Consider the following 25,213-nt stretch of genomic DNA (forward strand, 5'->3'; position numbering starts at 1 on the left):
CATGCAAGTTTGTTATAAGGAGCTTTGAGTGTATCGGAAATTTCCAGCACAGCTAGAATTTTTCGGCTTCATGTCAACAAGTATTGAACCAAAGAATTAGTGTTCAAGTTCTTGGAATCTACAGAGCTTTTGGGATGTCACACCACTTTGTATTGTGTATCAACTAAGCTTGTGCGAATAGTGAGTTTTAGATTCAAAGCGAATAGTGATTTTGATTGAATAATCTCGATACGAATTCGAATAGTGTGTATGACATGCAAAAAAAAAGAGGGAATATTCATCATGATCAAACTAACCTGCCCAATATTTCTTTTGAAGTGAAATAGGGGCTGTATGCAAATACCATTTTTTTTTTGTTCAAAGGAAGTCGAAACAACCTTGAGTAGTAGCTTTAGTAGGATGCAAGTGATAATCTGTAAGATACTTAATGTTTTAAAAATAATTTTACTTAGAGCATATAAGTTGTGATAACAAGCTTAATAAAATGAAGAATTGATTTGAGGGTAACATGTTCCTTAAAAGGGGCCTGCAACACTTTTTCAAGTAGCCATGGAGCCAATAAACAAGCTTGTTGCCTCACAAATTTACCACCTTTTTCTAGAATCAGTCCAGTCCGAGCGGAGTTCAAAAAATTTGTCGCACGCTGCGATTGCATTCTTTCTTCTCGTCCCAACAAAATAGAGAAAAGCTAAGCAGGGAGCAATGGCACGGCGAAAGAGAATACATCACACGCACCTTGTGACCTTGAGCACCTCTTTCTTTTTTTTTTTCTTCGAATACGTGGCTTTTCAGTGCGATCGCGCATGTACTCGTCGACAAGCAGCGGCCTCCCGGGGCAGCCCCGGTAACGACGCGCGCGCCATGCTCAAATCAGCCAATGGCTGTGACCAGAGCTGTATATTCCTTCTTGGCTGTGACAAGTGATTTTTGAGCTTGTAGTGTCATTTGCTGAGGACAGAAAGCAATTTTTAGCTTTGAAAATTTATTATGAATTACAGGCCGCATGCTGCGCTATAATATTTGGCTCGCGTGTTCTCAGTAGCCTCGACTATCGATCAGCAGCGTTTTCTGACCATGGTCAGTAGGCGTTGCAGGGCCTTTTTAAAAAATGAAGGGGGGCTTCGCGGCAAAACAAGTTTCTCCAGGGTAGGTACTTTTACGGCTTAGCACTTCTACATTGCAGTGAAACTACTTTTACAGGTAGAGACATGCGGACTAATATACACTTATTCGTTCATTCCGAATACTTCGAAAATATTCAATAATTTAATTTCAAGTCGAGGTGAATTCGAATACTCAACCATTTGTTCGAATATTCAAAGCATTCGAATATTCGCACAAGTCTAATATCAACTCATGAACGAGCATGTTTATAAAAGCTGGGTGGCCTCAAAAGTACTTAAAAGTGTGTTTTGTCATCGCCTTCATGATAAGGCTTATTTACGTCCACTGGAGGATGAAGGCCTCTTCCAAAAATCTGCTATTATGTATCTCTGCTCTGAGCCAGTGTATCTCTCTAAATTTTCAATTCTAATTTCGTCAGGCCAACCAGGTCTTTGCTATTCGCAGGCTGTTATGTAACTCTAATAGACCATCAGCTATTTACCATACCCATTCAGCCATACACATGATCTGCATAATTATTTATTCCTCTCAATAACAGCAAAGGTGTTAGCTACTTTCAAATGCTCTTTAATTCGCATTGCTGTCTTTTAGCATTACACCTATTCCTTCAATCACATTAAAATTTTGTGTGGTCCTCACTTTCTAAGCTTCCATCTTAGTCAATCTCTAAGTTTCTGCTTAATATGTCAGCACAAGCAGAATGCAAAGATTATACGCTTTTCTAAGGGATGTGGCAGACAGCTGGTCGTGAATTTGTGATGCCTACCCTACGTATGCATCCTTACTCCATTCTGCCTGGCGTTATGTATAGGTGGCTTATTTCACACACACTCGAACCTCATTGTAACATAGTTGAATCTTATGCAAAAATAAGTTCGTTATACCTGAAAATTCAACATAAAGACATATTCCTAACATTTTATCTATTGCGAGACTATTTTTCATTTACCTCGTTACACCGAATATTTTATTATATCTGTGTTCATTACATCAAGGTTTGAGTTTAGTATATTGAGTGGTGTTAGGGAGAATGAGAAATTTGCAAACCGTAGGAGCGACATGGATTAAAGAATTTGTCAGCTAATCTTAGTAATAACCTTAAGAATTACATGGGAATCGGGACTCTCTTATTTATGCTTTCAGCCTGGGAGAATGGAGATGTACAAGCCAAGCTGGTGTGGGTGAACAGTGTGCGGGCCCATACTCAGCCCATTTCAGTCATCTGTGTTGAAGGCGGACAGATAGTGACCGGCAGCCTGGATCGCCTGCTTAAGGTTGGCACTTCTTGAGCGTCACCTCGTTTTTGCGGCAGGCCTAGTGATGTGTGCACATTGTCTTTAACATTCTGAGCATGGATACCTTCTTGAAGTACAGCTATGCAGTATCTACTCCTTAAATCTGTTGATTTTGTAATGCATCGAAAAACCTGCAAAAAGCATTTAGCCTATGTTTTCTCTTCTTTGTATGCATACAAACAAATGGGTAACTGTAGTCTATTTTTGGAATATTTTTTTATATTTCAACAGGGTGGCTACTTGGGCTAGTAAGTATTGCATTCTAAAAGGGAAATCGGATAGAACAAAGCCACTAAATACCTTCATATAGTAGTATGTTGGTAAATTATAATAAAAGTTTAAAACGACTTGTCTGTGTAATGTATGTTTTTTTTTTAAATTATTTTATGCGTGGGTCATGCAGGTGTTTCGATGCGACACAGCCATGTGTGTGTATACGCTTCATGGTCATTCAGGAGGCATCTCTGCCATTCACGTTGAAAAAGTAAGCATATTTTATTTTATCCTTGGTGTTTTCTTAGTGTATTCGCACTGTCGAACTGACTGAAACATCTCATCGCGAACATTTTATCGCAGCAATTTAAAACACGCTTGGTTATGGTGATCTGGAGCGTAGTCATACTGTGCTTTCCTTATTGATGACAATTTGGAGCTGTTCCATTTATTTTTAAGCTATGGGATAAACGGAGCCTATGTCTTTTTTTACTTTTTTTTTCTGTCTAAACATTGGGTGCAGCAGTCTGGCTTTTTATCTATCTGAATGCGCTTTAATGTGTGAAGTGATGGAAGTGCTGCTCCAATTGCTCCAAACGGCTCGAAAAGGGAAATGCTGTTCGAAAAATGCAATATATGTTAGTAACTGCTCCGAATCTGCTTTGAAATGGCATTGGGAAAACTAATACTAATGAAATTAAACCATGTTACTATCCAGTGAGCCTACAGTGGACCCTCAGTAAACAGAAATGTGTTAAACAGAACTGCTGCTTAAATGGAACAACTTCCTCTGATATGATTGGTTTCGTGCTTGAATGTTGCAACCCACTTCACCTCTCAGTAAACGGAACTCCTGTTAAATGGAACACATTTTCCCGGTCCCTTCAAGTTCTGTTTAACGAGAGTCTACTGTATATGAAAACAAAAACAAGCTGTTATCTAGTGTAAAGCTTATCTGGTATAGGTAGTTGTATACTTGTGCCTTACAAGCAGACTATTTTGGTGAAATGCATGCAAGACTTATTAGTAATACTAGCCATTGCTGTGATGACTTTGATATGTGCCTGATTAAATTTAGAACTTTCATGAGCTTTGACTTTATTGATATCACAAGAACGAGCATTTTAAATGTTAGTTCATTTAGCTTATGTGATTTTTTAAAAATTTCAATGCTGGATACTTTTGCAAAATATGAAAATAACTCTTACTTGGTTTCAATGACCTTCAGTTTGCCTAATTATGTTTTTTGCAATTTGAAGTGATTGTTGTATGTGCTATATGTCTAATAAGAAATAATAAAATCAAAATATTGTTTCCATCACTGAGTGTGCTAGCAGCCTTATGTACTTAATATTTGGGCATTAGCACTTCTGCTGTTTTCTCTTCCGATTTTCAGCAGCTGTCACCAGGAGAAGGGCCATGATTGTATTTTTTTAATGTTCAACAGTTGTCAGTACTAAAAGGAATTGAGAAACCTTTGCAGGGGGGGGGGGTTCAATTATTGCTAAATCTAGCAACGGTGTGCTTGGGTTTCCTCGCTTAAACTATATTAGTGTAATTGCACTTATAGAGAACATCAACTAACAGAGTATACAACTGGGAAATGAAAAGGTAATATTTGACGTTGTTCATGGATGGTGGGTGGTGGGAACAGAATAAATTTTCTACATAATCCTCGTAGTAAGCAGCAGACTGAGCTTGACTTTATTTACAAAATAAGCATTTTCTTCAACTTTCTATCTTTCTTAGCACTCTCCAGTTGCACAGAGCACTCTTAGGGCAACCATCTCTCTACTCCATTTCATACATCAGGTGCAACACTGTGAAAGCTATGCAAGAAGTTGGGTCAGAATTATGTGTGACTAAGCATATTTTGCGCTCTGTGTTCATGGTTCTAAACGCTTATGTGAGACGAACACAAATGCGCTTGCACAGCGTCGCGATAGGCTACAGATAAAACATAAAGAAATGAGAACAAAGAGACGCTAAGTAATCTAGAACAACTTGATGACATTTGTATAACAGGGCATTTTTATCTCCTATGCACAAAGTATCTTCATTTATTAGTAAGACCAAATTATTGTACTATTTCTTAATGCGAACGCATTCATTGCAACAAGTCTCACTAGCCTCCACAGCGTTACCTCTGATTTATGAAATGGAGTATAGTGTTGTAAATGCTACAGTGTCATTTAACTTTGGCCACATTGCTTTTGAGTGCACTGTCATGACTGTATTTCGTACGAGACCAAGCATATTGCATGCCAATTTTTGTCATCGTAACCATGCATTCAGCGCATTGTCACTGAACGCCGCCGCCGAGCGCATCCTTTGCCGGCTCCGAAAAACCTGTGGCCGAATATTTCGTGGTGAAATAAAGTGATGCGGTTTAGACATGCTCAGAGCCAAGCTTCTTTTGGCTGCAAGCGTATATGAATGTTCTGAAACAATCAAAGCCTATAATTGGCTTCCATTACCGGCCTTCTGGTAATGCAGTTTGCAAGCTAGAGTAAATAAAGACCGTGTATGAAGTGGTGGGGAGGGCGAATTTCATCAGCCCGACTCGCTTCATTCACTAAACTGCCTTCGAAAATTCCTGTGCCACCAGTGTCTTGGCCATAACTGTTCTATATTTTGAATGAAAGCATAGGCTGTCATGGTGTGAGTCATTTTCTGTTACAATAAACCTCTCTCTATACAAATTACTCATTAATTAGTTGTAATTGTAAGTTGTAAGACTATTAGTTATGGTAATGAGGGCATGAAATCAAGATGTGTAGTCATTTCACTGTGTGGCCTTATTAGACTACAGTCTAAGAAGTCAAATATCGCAAGACAAACAAAAATCACTATTTGTAGGTGTTTTTGGTAAAGCATTAAACACAGTTATCTCGGTACTGAAATACGAAAAACCCATCGATGCACATTAAAGCAAGCATCAAATGTCCAAGAGGCCCCACATCACAAAGGACCTCGTGAACTATGATCCTTGTGAATTTTAGATGCATTTTAGCGCATTTTAGATGAGTGGAATTAAGGTGAAACTTCTTGAGCCATTTTCTCAAAAATGTCTTTTCACATGCCTGTCGCATTTGTGCATCGAAAATCTCTGTAACCATTTGGCCTGTCTTGACTCTGTTTTCTTTGTCATGTTCCTTGGACTACAATGTATGTTGTGACATGCTTTCTTTCTTAGTTCAACTCATTGTATAAAATTTTATGATCCCGCTAGTTGTTCACTTTTAAAGTTTGCCTAACATGAGGGTAGTAAATAGAATTGCAATGCAAGAATTTTGTGTTGAAAAAAAAAAAAAATAAAGCAGGATTGTCAGGACATTCAACGTGTATTCAGCTGTGCAGTGAGTTATCAGCTAGCCTGATAGTGCATTTTTCAAACTTTCCAGGCATTGCATGAAACGCTAAAGATTGCAAAAAGGAAGAAAAAATTAATTTGATAGAAAGTTTTAAAGGTATCTCTCTGAAAATATTGTGGAAGCGTCAGGGTGACATGGTGAATGTTTGTATCAGTTTTCGTCAACATCCGATAAGTTTTAAGAAAATTGGCTTTCCAAATCCACATTCCTCCTTCGGGATGCTTTATGCCACTCGAAGTCTCTCACACTGTCGCTCTTGCAGCCAGGTGCTTCAACAGCAGTGAGCGGGTGCCAGGACGGTCTGGTGTGCGTGTGGGACCTGATGACAGGCACGTGTGCTTACAGCCTGACAGCACACCGTGGGGCTGTCCTGTCACTGCGCACAACTGGTCTCTACCTGCTCAGTCTGGGATCGGACTCACGCCTCCGCATATGGGACAAGAGCCAGGGTCATCTGCTGCACACCCTTTACCAGGCAAGATTCACTGCCTTTGTTCGGCTGCTTTATTTTCTCGCCTTTCATGAACAGTACTTGCAAAAGGTTTTACCGAAGGTGATGAGCATCTTCCACCTCCTTTGCGATCTAATCCAGCGAAGTGCTTTAACATTCTTAAATGCTCTTTGTACTAAGAAGTTTCAGCAACCAAACGCTGTGACTGCCATGTCTTTGTGGCCTTTTTGTTGTTTCTACGGTTCTCAATTCTCTGCAATGTAATACCTGCAGTAAAGCCCCTTATGTGTGCCCATCATCATATCTTTTATGTCTACACAATATCATGGCATCATGTTGCTAGTTTTTAAGTCCATAGTATTGGTACATTAGCGTCATTTCCTTCCATCAGGTGACGCCGCTTTTTCACCGATGAAAACACCCATCAGTATATCGCAATGGGCTGCCTTCACAGACCTGTAGTTTTTTAAGCCTGCCATCTTACTGTGACATTTTCACAGGCATTCAAAAACAATTAGGGAAGCAAGAAAATAAAGTAGTAGTGAAGCTGCATGTTGAAGAAAAGGGAAAAAAAAAAGGAACTCAAGAGCAACTGGAGAAAGTGCTTTCTTGGCATTTATTGTTGACTGTCTACTTTTCGCTGATTGTGTACATTTGATTAGATACCAACTAGCCTGAATGCGTGTCCCGCTATTTGTAAAGCATTTCTCATGTCCTGTTTGCATGAGCATTAAGGCTGTTGTATGCATGACGTGATCGTTATCACATTGTGTGACGAGTTTGCAGCTGAAAGAAAACTAGAGGCGTAGCTTGCTCCAATTGTATTTGTCACTGCGTGTAATCTAATAAGTTGCTTCCTTTTTACCTCCCTTAGGCAAATACACTTTGCAACACGATGGCACTTCTCTCAGAGACCATTGTCATCACGGCTAAAGAAGTAAGTTCAGATATCCAGCGCTTCCAGGAACTGTTCTGTATATGCTTTGATGTTCCTAAGCCTGTTATTGTTCAAGGGAAGGATAAAGAAAGATAGAAAGATATATAGCTGTGATGTATTTGCAAATTATGATTCTGCATAAATGAAGTGGCCAATCCTGCCATGCATGTGAGCATGATTATTAGCCCTGGTTTAATTGTGTAAACTTGAGCCACCAGGATGGTTTAATGATCATGGTGCTCGCCTGCTGAGCTACAAACTGCGTGTCCTATTGTAGCCATGGTGCTCACATTTCAGTGGAGGCATAATGGCTGAGGCTTTTGCTCTGCGTGATGTCAGTGCACTTTAAAGAACCCCAGGGGGTCAAAATTATCCAAAGCGTCCACTTTATCATCTTTCATGACTAGTGTCCTTTGAGACATTAAACACCATATAATGCGCTAATTCACTCATATAAGAAGTTATTCGACCTGTTAGTGTTCATGTCAGAAGAGCCATTTACATAATTTCGGCATTCTGGAGACTTGCATATTAAATATTGGGCAAGTTCATTCATGAAGGACACAGTAACGTAAAAGGGACACCAAAGTCAAATAACAATTTACGTCAAAGTGAATGCTCTATGTATGACAACATCTAAAACGACAATATTATCAACAGCAGTGCCCTATTTACCAAGAAATTAAAGTAAATACACAAGAATGCATGTGCCGCAGTAGGGCATTCTGGAAATGATCCCGATGACATCAGACGAACCGCCTACGATTGATTACTAGTAATCGATCTAGCTGCACTAAATAAAAACCTTCCATGCATCAAAAGACGCAATAAAATGTTGCTTGTTTGTTTCTGTTCGATTCATGGAAAAAAGAACCGCCTGACGTTCTATGAGGATTGGTGCGAGGGGTTCAAAATTTCAATTAATTTTCATGTGGTTATATTGGACAAATCGTGACATCTAGCGGGGTTCAGTTGAACCAAAAGGCGTCAGCCATCTCGGAGCTGATGGCAGGAAATTGATCAATAGCCGTTGTTGCTGCTGTGGCTCCCCGCAGTTTTCGTTCTGTCTACTAGTGTGGGCGACCGCGCAGTAAAGCCAGGCAACGTTGTGTACGGCAACAGTTATGCGAGATGGTCCGCTTCTTGAGGCGAGTGATTTGAAGGGCGCCAACCCGATGCAGATTACTAAAACCTGATTTAATTTCAAAGTAAGCCCTTTCTTAGCACAAAAGTAAGACCACGAGGTTTTGAACCCCTATAACACCATGAGGTTCTGAACTCCTATTTCAACAGTCAACGTCGACTTAATAGTTACCCTTAGTTTCTCTTTAACTAGGCATGTTTAACTAGGTAGGGTCACCGGGTAAGTGACAAACATTTTACACAATAAACAACATGAAGGTCAGCATACTGTCATCTGTCTACAGTAGCAAGAGCTGTGATGGCACTGTTGTAAAGTAGTCTCTCAGTAAACGATCTCTTAAGGCCCCCTAGACCACCCTTGATCATTTTATTTTTTACATTGTTAAGCACGTGTGGCTCAAGGTCTTACGTACTGAGCCATGTTAGGCAAATCTGCCACTGAAACAGACTTTTCTGCAGTGGTATGGGAATGGGATGATTGGCTCACTAAATTCTGTGACATAACACTATGAAATGCAAATGCAGGAGTACCCTCCGCCTCATTTCAAGCTAAATTAGGCCCAGTTCATTCAATGTAGGCAGCTACAAACATGCACATACACTAACCCTGTCACCATGCACCACATATACATTGATACCTCGTTGACTCGAAGTTGCAAAACTAGGGGAAATTTCGAGATAAACGGATTTTCTAGATAAGCAAAGTTGCGTTAATCGCTGGGAAAAATGAGTGCTTTTCGGAAAAATCACTACTGCTTGCCGACTCTTCAGCGGCAGTTTGTAATCTTTCTTCTAGAGCTGGTTTTAAAGAGAAGAAAATTTGCATACAAGAAACTTTACCCGCTGGGTTTTGCCGGTTAAATTTGCAAGGCCAGAGCGTCTGCCTTCTCGATCATTATTGCTGTGGTGACGGGACGGTTGGCCGCTCTGGCATTTCGCAGCTATACCATCAACGCTGCTTCAAGGTCGGGGAACTTCGACCCTCGAACCCGCTTCCGCTGGCTGGGGAAGCTCTGCTGAAATCCATCCAGCACCTCCTGCTTGTTTTTCAGCACCGCTGAAGGGTAGACAAAGGGATGCCGAATTCCTGTGCAATGCTTGATTTTGTTCAGCCTCCTTCCTCTATTTCCTTGATTTGGGCAACCTTTTTTTTTTCTAGCGTTAGCAACTTGCACTGCTTTGACGCCATGCTTACCGCACTGACGCTAAGTAGCCGCTCCTCATATTCAGCGAAAAATTTGTACCGCTCGATTTGCGCAGAGCAACGGAAATCACACCTCAGGGAAAATCACAAGCACTGCACTCTCAGTCAGCAAAAAGTCCGTACCGCGTGGTTTGCGCAGATGAACGGAAATCACACAACAGGGAAAATTATGTGCACTGCACAAAGCGAACGAGACCAACTACGCCAAACGTGGGCAAAGGACCTCCCGTCTCAGCTCATGTGTCACATGGCGTGCCTCAGGGTTGCTTGACAAAGTTGATGTGTCGCTGGGCTGAGACTTTGTGCGCTTCGCATTCGCAAAAAGCATCGATGTAGTGGCAGGCATGGCTACATAAGAAGTGATAGATGTAATGATAGATGTTTGGCATAAATAAACATCTATGGGTGAGGGTTTGTTTGGGATTATCCCAAATACTTAGCTGTCCTGTTATGCTTCTCCTGTTTTTACACCACTTCATTGCAGGATCACCTTGTGCTGTGGGACATAAACCAGGGCGAGGCAGTGCAAGTGGTGATGCTGGGACCGGGCGACTCTGGGGTGGCTGTTCACCAGGTGCACTGTACCTCGGACGCAGTGGTGTGTGACTATGGCCACAGCCTGTGTGTGGTTTACTTTCCAGCACTGAGCACAAAATTTGACTGATAGACTGGGAGAAAAACCCCTTCGCCAAAGATCTCGTCATTAGGCTGGAGACAGTCGACAGTGGCCACAAAACACAGACCTGGGTCCACAGGCCACTTTGTAAGCATAAAGAAATCATATTCCACATTTGCACCACAGGCATTGACTTGTGGCTGATGCTGCGGTTGCCTTTTGTTTTTACTGGGCGGAGTCAGTATTGGCAGACATCTGCTGGAAAGCCAAAAGTGACGAACTTGCCAAGAACGGTTGCAAAGTGCGCAGTTCAATTCCCCATCTGCAAGAGAAAAGCATTCACACCGGTGGGGGCACACTGTTGGTGCATGCCACATGGAAAACCGCATGGTGCATGGTGCTGTCTCGTAACTTAGTTGTTATGCTGACAGTGCAGGTTCTGCCTTTCTCACTGCTCCGGTCTCGCCTCGTGCCGACAAACTGGGGCTGACAGAGTCTCATACTCACAGTTATTCGCACTTGTTTGTGAGTGTCTTGGCAACTGTCAACCACACAACGCGTGCCACCACTGCAGGTATCATCGTCATCCTCATGTATGCGACCTTGTGTGACCCCGTGTCATCGTTGTGCCAGTATTTGTTCATCTCTGCCTTCACGCATCTGTGGAAAGCGATGAAATGAAACTGCACTCAATGAACTTCAGCTGCCCTTGAAAGCACATCAGGAGCAAAGCTTTCGTGTCAATTCTTAAATGTCTTGAATAGCTGAAAAAAAAAAAAAACGTGCTTGGTCTCATGAGTGCTGGTCGCTTTTTGAAAGTGATCGGGCATGTAAGATGAACACTGTATTTTGTTTTGGGTTCATTGAAGTGTTGCATAGCACAAAATTGTAGCTCATTGTGTTATACACCGCTGTTGCCATGCCAAGCCACAGTGAGAGTTTAGTAATCGGTGACTTGCGTGATATGAGAACTGTACTACTAATAAGGAGTTCGGGAAATTCAAGCCTATAGCGGAAGTAGCGGAGCTGCTGCTGCGGGCATTCTACAGCTCGATTAGTTTATAATACTTAATTGTATTTCAGCCGTGTCTTTTTTTTTTTTCTTTCCCTCCTGGTGATTCAGTTCCTTTGCAGACACTGTGCGCCGAGTGCTTCTTATGAGAAAACGTGTGTGCTGCAGCTAACATTTACAAGGGACCTTGTTTTTTTTTTTAAGTGCATTTGTGTACTTCTTTAGAATTTAGCGTGCTGGCATGACCAACTTATTTATTATTTGACTTGTAGTAGCTCCTCACTCTCATTGTGTTGTTTTTAGAATGAGTTCAAATTCTCATTTCATTTCATTGAATGGAGAGTGTAGGTACTGTACACATCTCATGACCAGCATTTGTCCAATGTAAATCTCTTGTAGTGTACCTTACTCATGTTGTTCAAGCTGCGATTAAGATCTATAGCTAAAGCTTTTGCTGCAATTATTGTCATATGTGCATGGTGTTCATCTCACTTGGATTTTACGGTGTCCTCAGTAGGTGTATCGTGCCTTTGGAAACTAATGTCCTATTGTCATAATGTTTAATGTACATCTGTATTATGTCTCCCCTTGCCATTAATCCACGGTCGCAGAGTCTTTTGGGGATGTGACCATGTCGAAAGGCCAGCTGCCTCTTCACAAACAATATTGTAGTTTGCCTTTACTGTGCTACAAGATTTCTCTTTGTCATGGCAGTGGGGTTACAGTCGAGCGTTAGGTCGCAGGGTGTGGCTACGGCAGCCACATTTTCAGTGGAGGCGAAAATGCTTGAGACTCAATTAGCCTAGATGTGGGTGCACATTAAAGAACTCCAGGTGGTCAAAATTACCAGAGTCTCCTACTACTGCATCTCTAATAATCATAGTGTGCTTTTGGGACGTTAAACCCTATTATTATTATTGCAGTCGAACGCTGATGTATCGAATGCAGAGGCGATTACAAAATGCTAGTTTTATATATTGGTAATTCGACATACATACAAGATATAACCCATATGCTTCACTGCACTGCGGTGAGTTCCTTGGAGCTGTTTGTTTTGGCACGTTACACGATAACATCGCTCTCAAGCATTTTACAGTGCTTTCGATACCACTGAACCCAAATGAGATCCTTTCTGTACAAGTAGGCCATATTTTTAGATGTAGCTTTCTAAGTTTTCCTCAATGGCATGTAATTTTTTTTGGATTGAAAGCCAGGTTTCATATCTGCTAATGCAGTGCTCTTTTGTTGGCACGAATACATCTAATAAAGCAAGATGTGATTGCCCACTTAAGAAGCACACTTGCAGGATCGCAGTGCAGCATAGCATTTCATATTTTCAAAGTGGTGGTGAAAATTTTTGACATACACATAACAGTATTCATATGCATACATGCATAACTAGTATAGGGCTATGCTTTCACATAAGGTTACCAAGGCGAGATTACAACCATTTGATAGACTCAATAATTTGATTTACCTGGGTTTCACATGTCGTGAATTGACCTTACATATTTTACTTCTTTTTTCTTACCGCAAAAGTAAGAGTCATATGAAAGATGGTGTCTACTAAGCAACCTTCGTGTGTAGAGCACACTAGATGGATCAGTAGTGATCTTATTCTGGCTGCTGGTTAGGTAAGCAAAACTGCATTAATTTTTTAATTACTGGTGGTAAGGGCTATGTTGCAATAAAAGGCTAATGGAGGGAGAGCACGGAAGGCTAATTTAAAATTGCTGTCTGTGAACACCTGTTTAGGCAAAGATTTATACATTTTCTTTTTCCTGATTTTAACCAGTGCACAAAAGTACTGAGATGCTTGAGGCTGTCATGATACAGGGCAGCTCATTGCAATGTGCTGCTGAGACAGCTGATATGTTGAAATTAGACTCTCTCTTGAGGGGCATTCTTTCATCAATAAATGAGCACCATAAGGCAAGGGATAAGCATAAGTGGTGTTGAGACCAATGTTTTTTTGTGTTGGTTTCACCTAATACCTGCAATTGGGTATGATGATGCAGCAATTTGTTAGTGAATTCATCAGCTATTGTTGGTCACTGATAGCTGGCAACTATTGTAAAAAGGTCCGTCTCTTTCGATCTCATTTTGATGAAAATTTTTTAAAAAATTTAGAGTCAAGCAATGCTGCAAGCAGTATATGCTAATTACTTGTAATGCTGTCTGTGTCCTGTCTTATAATTGAAGGTCGAAAAGGGCAATGATTTTTTTAACTTTTAGTTTTTCAAGAAGTATGAAATTTTGTTGTCTTTCTGAATTGATGCCATTTTGATTCAACTCTAACGTTATTAATTTAAAAAGTTGTTTTGTCAAGCTAAATAATGAGTAGACTGGGACGACAGTAGCTCCTTTTATTGCCCATCATCCTTGCGCTGTTATTTTCTGTTTTCTTTTATTTTGTGGTAATTGTGAAGGTTATTTTATCGATAGTCCCAAATTAAGTGAATTCTCTCATTAAACAGCCGGCATAGAATATTATGGAGATGCTTGTATATAGAGCTCACTTTAAATTTGCTAATTCAAATATATACCAAGATTACATGTAGGTTTGGTGTGTATCACTGAGTTTTTATCAAAAATTTCTTTTATATTGTCTTTTCTCTTGCATAAGTAGCCAGTTTTTCACAGGTTAATTTCAAGAGGAAGAGCTAACATGCATCGAGGCCATGAACGAACGCAAAGCAGTGCAATTCACTTACACTAATGTTGCAGCTATAAAATCATCATGAGAAATCTACTTTCGTGCTTATAAGAACCCCAGGTGGTTGAAATTTACAGAGCCCTCCTCTACAGTGTCCTCATAATTCATAATCACATTGTAGTTTAGGGATGTGAAACCTCAATGATTAATATATTATGGGGCACCTTCTAGAATGGCACCACATTACATCAGTATGATTTAATTGAGTGGACTTGTTTAATTACTTAAAACTTTGAATCACTATTTCCAGAAAAAAGTGGAAATCATCGCATAAAAAGCAATGCTGGTTGCAGACACAGCTAATGCAGAAGAACAGAGTACTTGTGGAGGTGGAGCCTGTCTCACGGCAGGCTATCAAATGAATAAATGAATGTTTTCAAACTCCTCCAGTAGATAACCTGTTTGAAAATTATTTTGGTAGAACAGTTCTTGGACAGCGCTTTGCATCCTCTAGTGCACTTATAATCAAATGTTTTAATGAAGCCCACTTTGGGGCTTGTCAAGTACATCATCAGTACAAGCTGTGCAATAATGGGAAAGTATTGTATACACCCAAACCTCATTATAACAAAGTTGCATCTTACACAAAAATAAGTTCAGTATATCTGAAAATTTGTTTTTAAAGTTTATTCCCAACACTATGGCTATTGCAAAACATTTTTTAATTTACTTTGTTATAACTGATATTTTGTTATATCTGAGTTGGTTATATCGAGGTCTGAAAGTATGCCTCATGAAACAAAAATCCTGTTTCTGTCAAGCAAGCAGCATTGCCACTCAATGGCAAGGAGGCTGTCATTACTAAGTGATGAATTAACATTGTGAGAAAACTGGTGATGGTATTACAATTGTCGTGTCATGGCATCACCTGATACTAAGTCAATATAATACAGATATCATTAGTTGTTGTATCGTTACACTAAGCTTCACATTCACTGCAATTGAAAAGACTTGGGTGCCTTTGTCATTATTCGTTATTCGGTATTTTTGTCTTTTGTATTAATATAAGTGAATTGCACTGTAGTGTCAATGATCGTCACATAATATGAACTATGTTCATTGGGGAAAAGGATGTCTGCTTTGTCAACTACATTGGGCTTAACTTAGGCTAACGTAAGTCACCTGTTACAGAGAGTGTATGTATTTGTCAGCTGCATAGAAATTTGCATTGCTTGGATTATAATGCTAAACTTATATGATGTTTAAGTACTGCTAGGATTGCCTGAATGTGTGAAATGTAGGAACAGGTAGTAGCAAAGTATCTGTCACCCATGCAAGCATTGTCGGCATTGTTTTGTTTTACATTTCTCTCTGCGTAATACTGCTGCACTGCTTTTCTTTGTTTGTCGTGTATCAAGTGGGGTGTGCCATGCAGCCATGTCATTTGATTTTTAAAGTGCATGATAACAGATAGGGGTTGAGTGCCAATGGATTGTTTACTGATTGCTGGTTTGATAGAGAAAGTGTCTTCCAAGGAATAACAGCGGAATCATCGCAAGCTTTTGAAAAAAAAAAAAATTAAGGCAAACCAGCCTGTAGTGGGTTAGTGGCTTGGTATTTTATGTCCATTATTGTTATTTTATTGTTTTGATAAATGTCTTTGTATGCTGGATTCTAAGATCCTCACAAGTTTACATACTTCTAGGCCTAGAAGTGTGTAAAGCTGTGAAAATCATAGAATTTTCAAGAAGCAAATCATATGTGCCAGAATACATACAAGTCATTCATTGGAAGAATATAAGGGAATTTTCAGACCTGAAATGTGACCCTCGGTGATGCTGAAGAGACTGTATATAGAGGAAAGCCACACCACTGTGAGCACCATTTTTTCGTATGAATGTTTCTAACGAACATTGTACATACAACAGACAACATTTGATTGTAGTTGCAGCATCATTGAATGTAGGTTTAACTGTAGCATATGTGGGAACATAGCGGAACATAACCTGCAACTGTTACGCTTGCAGTCCACATGAATGCAGGCCATGACAGAGTGCCTTTGCATGCCAGCCACAATCTACTTGCTCGGAAAAGAAGACTTGTTAAATTGCCATCTCAATGATAGTATACATTGCTTTCTGTACATTGTACTTGCAGTCCAAAATCTATTTTCTTGTATGACACTCTTTGCATTTAGGTAGCGGAACTGGATTTGCACTGTACTAAAAAAAGTAGCACTTTTGAAAGGCTGACTGAAGCAACTATCGAGCTACGCAGATGTGTGATTCCTATTTTTTTAAAAGATACATTTAGCATGTTTGATTTGTGTGCATGTGTGCAACTACAGGGCATGGATGCAAAACGTGAATTTCTTGCACGTTACATGGGCATTTTCAGCAGAGGTTACTTCTCATGTTTAGCACTTAGGCTTGTACCATGCAGCAATTCTTAGAAATGCCAGGAGACCTTGGGGCTTTATCTTTAACTTGTTGTCTAAAGCACTATTAATGGGCTAATGTGCACAGAATCGGAACTAAATGTGTGAATAAAAGGCTTAGGCTATGAATGAAAATGGTTGATGAAATGATTTGCAGTACTGCCTTTATGGACTTGTAATTTTTTCTGTCGCATGGGCTTCATTCTTCCCGTTTGAGTGTGTCATGTGAGGTTTGCCATCTGTGGCACACGCTGTGACTGCACCCATTTGGGCAGTTATACTGTGAGCCTGTGTGTATTTTCTATGTGCTGAGTAGGTGGTTGAGCAATTTTGATCATTTATTATATGTCTTGAGGCATTTGAAGTCCTTTATTTAATATATGGTATATAATGTTGCGATGTAGCTAGTACAGCCTGACATTGACCATGAAAGGTGTTTTAGTGGTAGTGAAGAGCAGAAGTGGCCACGTGATAAGGACCCTTGTGCATAGTTTGTTAAGGTTAGTAGGTGGGGCACATTTATTGCTATGAGCCTTTCACCGTCACTTCATTCCCGTTCACAACCTCACGTTCAATCACACCCATCAATCCTGTGTACAAGTTTAATTCAGTGAAATACAGTTTCTTTTTACTGACTTCATTAATTTGATGAGCACATCTTCCTAGCAAACATTTCTGATAATGACCTCTAACATTGTTTGCCTTTGCCCCAAGCAGCTCAACATTGTTTAAGTTGCATGAAATTTGCACTGATAAATTGGTTGCATCGGTAGAGAAAGACATTTTAAGGCAGTGTATTTTTTGCATCTCATCCTGGCAAGATATCAAATTGCATTTGTGCAAACTGTTTTTTTTTACTCATAATAAATTATATATATTATATGCTTCAATGTTTGTGTGATTATGTGGTCCAGCATTGTACAGCAGGTTATAGCCGCTTGGGTGGTAAAGGGTCCAAGGAACACCTTTCTAAGTTGGTGATAGAATGCCCTTGCTATTGGACTTCGTTGCCTCGTGGATCTACAGAATATTTTGGATCCGTCAAGTTTAGCCTCGTAAGACCAGAGTCGTGGTTTTTTTTCTATTTATCAAGAAAACACTTTATTTTCTACAAATAAGACCAACCACCTTATCACAGTGCAAAAGTTGTATTGACCTACAACCAGGGGCTACACTGGGACTCAGTGACAACAAACTCTATATTTAGAGATTAAAAGAAACGAACGTGGATATATTTAAGTCGGATACTAAGAATTTTGGCTCTTCACAAAACTACATGACGTATGAGACGAGTTTCGTGAAGCAGTGATATAGACAAAATTTGAAACGCTGCTGAGATAGTGCTTAGGCTATACAATATTTTGCAGAGGGGTTTAAGTGCCACCACGCTGGTCTTTTGGGATTTGCATCTTTTAGAAGTAAAGGTACAACTTTACGATAGACGTATACGCATGAAAACGGTCGAGCTGGTGCATGTAACGTTTCACAGCCTTTTTCACATAGAAATATACGATAACAAGCACACATCGACCTAAGAGCCGAAGATGTCAGCACCCACATGTCTTGGGTAAAATATTTATACTTTGGCTTCCCTTTTGTCACCACAAGCGCACGCTGCAGGATGCACGGCCGGGGGATGGCAACGGTCTGGTAGCCACTTAATGTTGCCACACTTCCTGGCCATAAATATGTTCTGCCGCTTGAGATGTGCATGGCACTGTAGGGAGCGTAGCCTCAAACTCAAGATCTCAAGACTGTTGGATCCCCCGCCCCCCTCTTGACTACAACCATGCGGCACTGGTGTAACCTGCGGGAATATGAGCAATGCGGGGGCGTGGGCATTTTTACAGCGAAAGCTGTTATGACATCACAACTCGGGTCGCGTGCGGCGCTGTAGTTGTCCCACGCCGCTGGTGTCTGTAACCACATCGCACGAGATTGGAAAAAAAACCTAGTACTAGTGACACCAGGGGCTCGAACCCGGGTCTGCTGGGTGCCAGCCCAGTATTTACCACTCAGCCACGCAAGTGCTTAAGACTCGTTGGCAAACTTTCCTTAAGCAGGCTTTATGTCAGGAAAGCAATCACGTTAATATGACTTATAAAGCATTTTAAAACAGCGATAGAGCAAGTGCAGTCGTTGCACAATGTGAATAGCGTAACAAGTGAGTCGTCCAATGCTCCAACCCATTACAAAAGCTTGTTTTTGTTCACTTATTAACTGTGGTGCATACCCACTTCAAATTCCTCATCGTTGTCAGCCACTGCATGAACAATTGGCACAAAATTCCTTGCAATTGTTTAGTGGATAACATGCTTCTCAAAATAATGAAAAATAGCATAGCAAATGCCGGCTTACTACCAATTTTTTGCTAATAATGCTGTAATGGGTATCAAGCAAGTGTGCTTGCAGCAGTTGCCCAATGAGTGTTTAGAAAAGGCTCTGAAAGGCCCTTCTTCTAGCTTTAGCGGTCATTGTGCTGTGCTTTCCGTGCAGGCCTGCCTTTTTTGTTTATTTTTTTCATTTGTGTGCGTGGGGGGGGGGAGCGGGAGGCACCTATCTGGTCCAAAGTGGTGGCTGGGCAGAGGCAAATGGTCATTTGATGCTCAGTATTTCATGTCGAGAAAAAACTCAAGGTTGGGGGGGGGGGGGGCACGGGCCCCTTATGCCACCCCCAGGCTACGCTGATGGTACAAGAAGTTTTATGTACAAGTACACTGCGGCGCACCATCGTGAGCGGCCGCGGCACCTACACGGCACGTGCGTAGCCTGCAGAATTATTTGCTCACGCCGTTGTACATGACGTAAGCCAACTGTTGCGTCCGCTGTGCCTGGGACAGTCCTTTGATGCATTGATAGACTTTGGTATAACTACAGAACACTAGTATTACTGAGTGGTAATCGTGAGTAAATGATGATGATGATGGTGCCTTAAATATGGATCATACCCACTCGTGGGGATCGGCCAAGAACTGATTATGACATGTCGCCTTAGAAGACGACATTAACGAAGTGCGCGCGGGGCACTGGCGCTGTGGCACGAGCGCGAGCCTGGCGTCGAACGCTGGCCAGGAGTGACTCCAACGCCTGGGCTACGCTTTTGAACTTGTTCACGTTTCCTGTCCTTTAATAAATCGTCTACAGTCACAAGCGGCTGTACAGACGTAACAGTTGGCGACGAGGAAGACTGGATCGACTCATCGGCACTCCACCGACGTCAAGGAAATAACATGGCGACGCCCGACTTCGGTCGGCTACCCGAATTCAGCGGCAGCCCCAGCTCCTGGAGATCCTGGTATGGGAGGCTACAGTTCTTCTTCGAGGCTAACGAGACCACGATCCTGGCTTGTAAAAAGCGACCAAGGAAAGGTTCGGCGTCACCTCAATCACATGAGGAAAACGAGTCAGACCAGACAAACAACCCAATCGCGGACAGATTGGAGCGCAGCTGACGATCTCTCGGACGCAACGCCAGAAGAGACGCCATCGAGCTCAGCTGCTCAACCGCCTGAATCGCCCGAGATGCAAGATCACACTCCCTCGCAACCGTCGACGTCACAGGCAGTGGCCACTCGGCAACTGCGACCACCAGAGGTTAGGCGACCTCCAGACCGCTATGGAGACTTCGTCTAAGGGAGGAAGAGTGACATGTCGCCTTAGAAGACGACATTAACGAAGTGCGCGCGGGGCACTGGCGCTGTGGCACGAGCGCGAGCCTGGCGTCGAACGCTGGCCAGGAGTGACTCCAACGCCTGGGCTACGCTTTTGAACTTGTTCACGTTTCCTGTCCTTTAATAAATCGTCTACAGTCACAAGCGGCTGTACAGACGTAACAGATTACAAGTGTATGGTGGTACGTGTGTGTGGAAGTCTTTAAAAGCTCTCTTTTTGTTCTCACCTTTTTTTCATTTTCATTTTTGTCCCCCTATGTAGGCGCCTCTCAGCCCAGAGAGCCGTTAGAAAATGTCGGGAATCGCGCCCGATTTACCACACTTTAATTACCATTCGGATTTAATTTCATTAGCAGCGTCTCCCTCGTTTATTCGAAAGCTTGTGCACAACTTTCCTGCCCTTCTGTAATTCTTTAGCTTGTAAGTTGAATACGATCATGATGATGATCCTTGGTAAATTGGCACTTACCCACTCTGGGGGATTGGCCAAGAGGCAGGTGGATCATACAGACTGCATTATTATGGCATGACAAATTGCATAGCTTCCTAATGACCAACACACACAAACACACACACACACGCGCGTATATAAGGATGAAACCCAGGATTATAAGCGCTTGATTCAACAAGTAAATCTTGATCTTTGTGTTTGAAACTTATGAATTTTCTGCCGCATGGAGGGCAGTAATAATATTTGCCTCATTTGTTTACAAAAGCTTTGGCTACATACACGTCGAGAACATTTTTTAAGTGCGAAAATTGTTGCATGGCTCCACTAAAGTGAGGAAAAATAATATTTTTCTTGTATTAGTGAATTACTCTTTCACGGTACCAAAACACCTGGTTTGGTGCGAGAAGACGCTTGGCAAGTTAGAAAACGCGCAAAGTAAAAATGCGGGTGGCAACGCCACCTTGGAAGATTCCGCAGCAGTCACCGTGACGTAATAGATTTTGACGGTGTCTACTCGAGCCTATGTAGTTTCTAAGTGGCACACACAAAGTACATTGGCCCTGCGTGGCTGGAAACTACCTGCACGCAGGATCCTGCAAAGTCTTTCTCTTTCTCCGAGTGGGCCAAAGATTTAACACACCATATTCCAGAAAATTTTGTTGGGCCGGTGTCACCGAAATACGACAAATGCACGTCGAAATTGGTGATGTCACGCGTAGAGATTTTGGCGCGAAATTTATCAAGACTCGGGCCTTGATTTTCTTCATTATTATGAAAGCTATGATAGTGAAACTGACGACATTAGAGTTCTCAGAGTATACTTTATGATTCGAAACCGATTGATTGTTTCACTTCAATGTCCTTTTAAGGAGCCACTCTTGCCCACCCACGGGTAGATGGTAAAACTTTATTTCGTCAGAAGGCAACTGCGGAGGATTCCGTGTTAGATGGCCATTAGCCCAAGGTTGACGGTGACCTGTGTGGCCCACTCCACAACCCTAGTCTGGGCGACTGGGTCTGAATTGGTTAACGCACGACCTCCCAAATGAACGGAACTAAACTAAAGTGGCTAACAATAAAATAGCTATGAGGCGAAGAAGACGGGAATCACCCGCTCGTGCTTATTTTGCATTAGTGCGCGCAATGCGCGTGCCCGCCCTGCTCGGGAACCGTCGCGATGGTCGACGGCAGCAGTAGTAGCAGCACAGTGAAACAGCAGAACAGGCACAGTACCGAAGCACTGAATAGTTTGGCAATACAGCAAGGCAGCGTTGTGCAGCCCCGACGCAGCGTCTGGGCTGCCCTCCTCTGGGTACTCACCGTTGCGACCACAACGCTCCTGCTTGTTGCCGTCGTCATCACCGCCTTCGTCATGGCCACGCTGCTCTTGCCTGGCATCGACGTCCGCAGCACGTTCGGTCGAACACCGCCGCCTGTGTCAAAGCCGCCGTCGGTGTCTCTCGGCAGCGCCAAAGCCCCTCCACTCGGTGACGAAGCGTCGTCCGCGGCATCGTACGACAAACGATTTCATGGGGCCAAGTTTCACGAGATCAAGCCCTGCGACTCGACGGCGTGCGTAGAGCAGGCCCGAATGTTGCTGTACCAGATCGACTTCAGCCGAAACCCCTGCGATGACTTCTACGCGTACGTGTGCGACAAGTGGGTGCAGTCGCACCCCTTGACTCCGGGCGCAGAGCGCCTGTCCGTAGACACCGCCATGGTCGAAGGATACGCAGAGCTGTTGGCCTCGGCGTTGCGGGAGAACGTTAGCCGCGCTTTTCCGCAGCTACGTTTTCTTGTCGACCACTGCGTGGATCCCGAACCATTGCTGTTTGACAACCTTATTGCCATGTTCCTTGACGCGACTCACCTGCGACCGTGGATGATGCGCCCGCAGTGGACGTCGTCGCGCCGGCGGCCGTCGGCAGCCGAGGTGTCGCGCAAGTTCGGCCTCGCCTTCCGGCAGCTAGGCGTTGACGCGCTCTTCAGACCGTTCGTCGTCAAGGACATATCGCACGAGAACAAACGATTCGTGGGCCTTGAAGAACCGTCTACTGTGCTGCTGAAAGCGCCGCTTGAGAAAGAAGAGTACGAAGTTGTACGGGCTGGGTTCGCGCCCCTGCTGGCCTTCTTCCAGAACCAAACAGAGGTGGATCCTCTGCGATTCGAAGAACGGCTCTATCGAACGCTGCTGCAACCGCAGCTGGATGCTGCCGTACTTGCCAATGGCAGTACGGTCCGGGTGCGCGACCTGCCCGCGCTGAGGAACTTCGAGTGGGCCAGCTTCCTGCACAGCGTATTTGGCAAAGGGATTAGACCTATAACTGCTCGAACCTATGTCAAGCTGGCGTCACCCGAGCATGTGCTGAGACTGACCCAGGACGACGAATTGATGCGCTCTTCCCGAGACCTTCTGGGTTACTTGCTCTTCCGCATCACCATGGCACTATCACCGCTTCTTGGTAGTACCAAGTTGCGGGACCAGGTCGCTTCAGTTAGCTGCGCTCGACATCCGCAGTACGCGCACGCGCTCACACCTGCGCACTACTGCCTCTGCTTGCTGAACCGATTCGAACCGAATCTTCCTTTGCACGCAACGCGCAACTTTTCCCGGGCGCAATTGGCCAGAGGCGATGGCGACGACGTTGTCGAAGACATGACTTCTACGCTGCGACTCGTTCTCATTGAGCACGTGCTTGTGCGGCTCGCTCGTTATGGCAGTGGTCTGAAGGCGAATCTCTTGGAGAAGCTGAATGGCGTTTTGTGGGAACCTTTGGGGCCACGTATCCTAAACGAAAACGTGAGCACGCTGGCCGCGTTTCTTGACGGCATCTACCTGAACAACGCGCGCACCTCGACGGCTCAGTTTTTCTATACCTGGATCCGAAAGTCGTTCGAAAAGCGGCTCATGGCACACATGACCTCTCGCGCCTCTTTCCAAGGCTGGACGGGTGGATTTCTGAGCGCCGAGGCTCACATCAGGCCACCTTACGATCGACTGGAAATACCGTTGCCGGTATTCGACTTTGCCCTCAAGGACGATGCTGCGCTGCGGCCCCTCCAGATGGCCAGAGCCGCGCCCCGAGTTTACCGGCCTATGTTTCGTGCCATCTACCACTGGGTCTTTAATCTTGAGTTCAGCGCCACAAGTGCAGAACGCAACGCGGCTCGTAGCCTGGTACAATACTTCTCCGACTTGCGACTCTGCCTTGAACACCATTACAGTTCGCTGTCTGGAGTGGGAAAGAATGAGCAGCTTGACGTCTCGAGGACTTCATGGTCAAATTTGTGGGATCTGTTGTCGGTGCGACCCGCTATGGACGCGTTCCTGCTGTACGCCGGTCGTGTTTCACCAGATTACCGACTCAAGCTGCTCGAACGCTGGAACGCCAGCCAGCTGTTTTTCCTATACTATGCGGCCAACTTCTGCGACAACAGCAACCGCAGGTTCTCGAAAGAGAACGCCGCCCGCGGTCCCGACAGTCCCGCTTGGTATCGTGTCAATGGAGCTCTTCGCAATACGCCAGAGTTTGCGATGGCTTTCGGCTGCAAGCTCGAATCGTTCATGAACCCAGCGCAGAAGTGCGTCCTTCCCATCTGAAGAATGTTGACTTTGGGCACCAGCAACAAAGTCGATGGAAGTTTCGATTCGTGGGATCATTTCTACGTGGTCATACGGACCTTACTGCGCGTCTATTCACTTCTATATAGTTTGTATCTTTATGTAGTACGTGTATGTTTTGGTTCCAAACATTAAGATTTCGCATATTCCACTCAAACGACGACGCCGTGAGTTACACACTTCATCAACGTTACTTTCATGACGTAGGGAATGTGTCCTCTATATGCTCAACTGTTCGTTCGTCATAAGTCATCGAATATTTTTTGTACCTAATCTAGCTGTGTTCTATATTTCCGATAAGCTCGGCTTACTGATGCATAGGGCAGCGAAAGCCTCACAAAACACGCCAGAGTATGCCTGTGTGGGCATGTGGGGCATATTGAGTACAGCTAAACATAATTAAGTGTTCAACATAGGTCAATGTCGCCCTGTATCGTATAATGGCCTGAAACCACTCTTAAAAACGAAGTTTGAGCTTTATTAATAGTGCTCATATAGGCGCCGATTTCAAAAATAGTTAATTATAGGAACTTAAGGGCTTATATGCGCGATCGCCAAAAATAGGCATTTATAGGCCCAAGAACACAACTCTTAAAGCTCTCTTTAATTCTTATTTCATGCTTATATATCAGAGTGGCATGATAGGAACGCAAGGAACAAAATATGCATTTGCTTATAATTCGCTCTCAACTCATAATCGTGTGGGTTTTACACGTAGGACCCAAGAATCTAATTTTGGGGAAAATAACGAATTAAATGAGCTATACAGAGAGACCTCAGATGCTACTTTTAATGGTCTGTTATATAAAGTGGCCCATTACATACCTTGAATCAAAGATGGTGATCCTTGTTGATGGTATTTGTAGGTTTCATAAGCGAGGAATTACGAAAGAACTAAATGCTTGTGCCGGCGCTAGGCATCGATAATCCGCTTTCCTATGCCATATTCCTGCAACTAGCTGAATATTTATAGCGTTTCACATGTGCTGTACAGATGAGCGCGCAA

The 25,213-nt window shown here is 43.1% G+C and overlaps 2 protein-coding genes across 3 annotated transcripts in view; both read left to right on the top strand.

The window, feature by feature from the left end:
* The window catches only part of SCAP (SREBP cleavage activating protein), a 71,104-nt gene extending 53,751 nt beyond the window's left edge, over positions 1-17,353 (top strand). For both annotated transcript variants that reach the window (XM_075891179.1, XM_075891180.1), the window contains 5 exons: positions 2,269-2,399; positions 2,824-2,904; positions 6,270-6,482; positions 7,333-7,395; positions 10,227-17,353. In XM_075891179.1, coding sequence (XP_075747294.1) covers positions 2,269-2,399; positions 2,824-2,904; positions 6,270-6,482; positions 7,333-7,395; positions 10,227-10,406 — 668 coding nt within the window. In that variant the 3' untranslated portion in view covers positions 10,407-17,353. The remainder of the gene's footprint in view (positions 1-2,268; positions 2,400-2,823; positions 2,905-6,269; positions 6,483-7,332; positions 7,396-10,226) is intronic.
* Positions 17,354-21,762: 4,409 nt separating this feature from the next.
* Positions 21,763-24,186, top strand: LOC142766859 (neprilysin-1-like). The gene has a single exon (XM_075868075.1). It carries the CDS (start codon positions 21,763-21,765, stop codon positions 24,184-24,186), a length of 2,424 nt encoding a protein of 807 aa, XP_075724190.1.
* The last annotated feature ends 1,027 nt before the right edge of the window (positions 24,187-25,213 follow it).

Source organism: Rhipicephalus microplus, chromosome 1, assembly GCF_043290135.1.
Source record: "Rhipicephalus microplus isolate Deutch F79 chromosome 1, USDA_Rmic, whole genome shotgun sequence".
NCBI lineage: Eukaryota > Metazoa > Arthropoda > Arachnida > Ixodida > Ixodidae > Rhipicephalus > Rhipicephalus microplus.

What these genes read in the sequence shown, in the direction of transcription:
- LOC142766859 (XM_075868075.1), top strand. Translation starts at nt 21,763, where the DNA reads ATGGTCGACGGCAGCAGTAGTAGCAGCACAGTGAAACAGCAGAACAGG.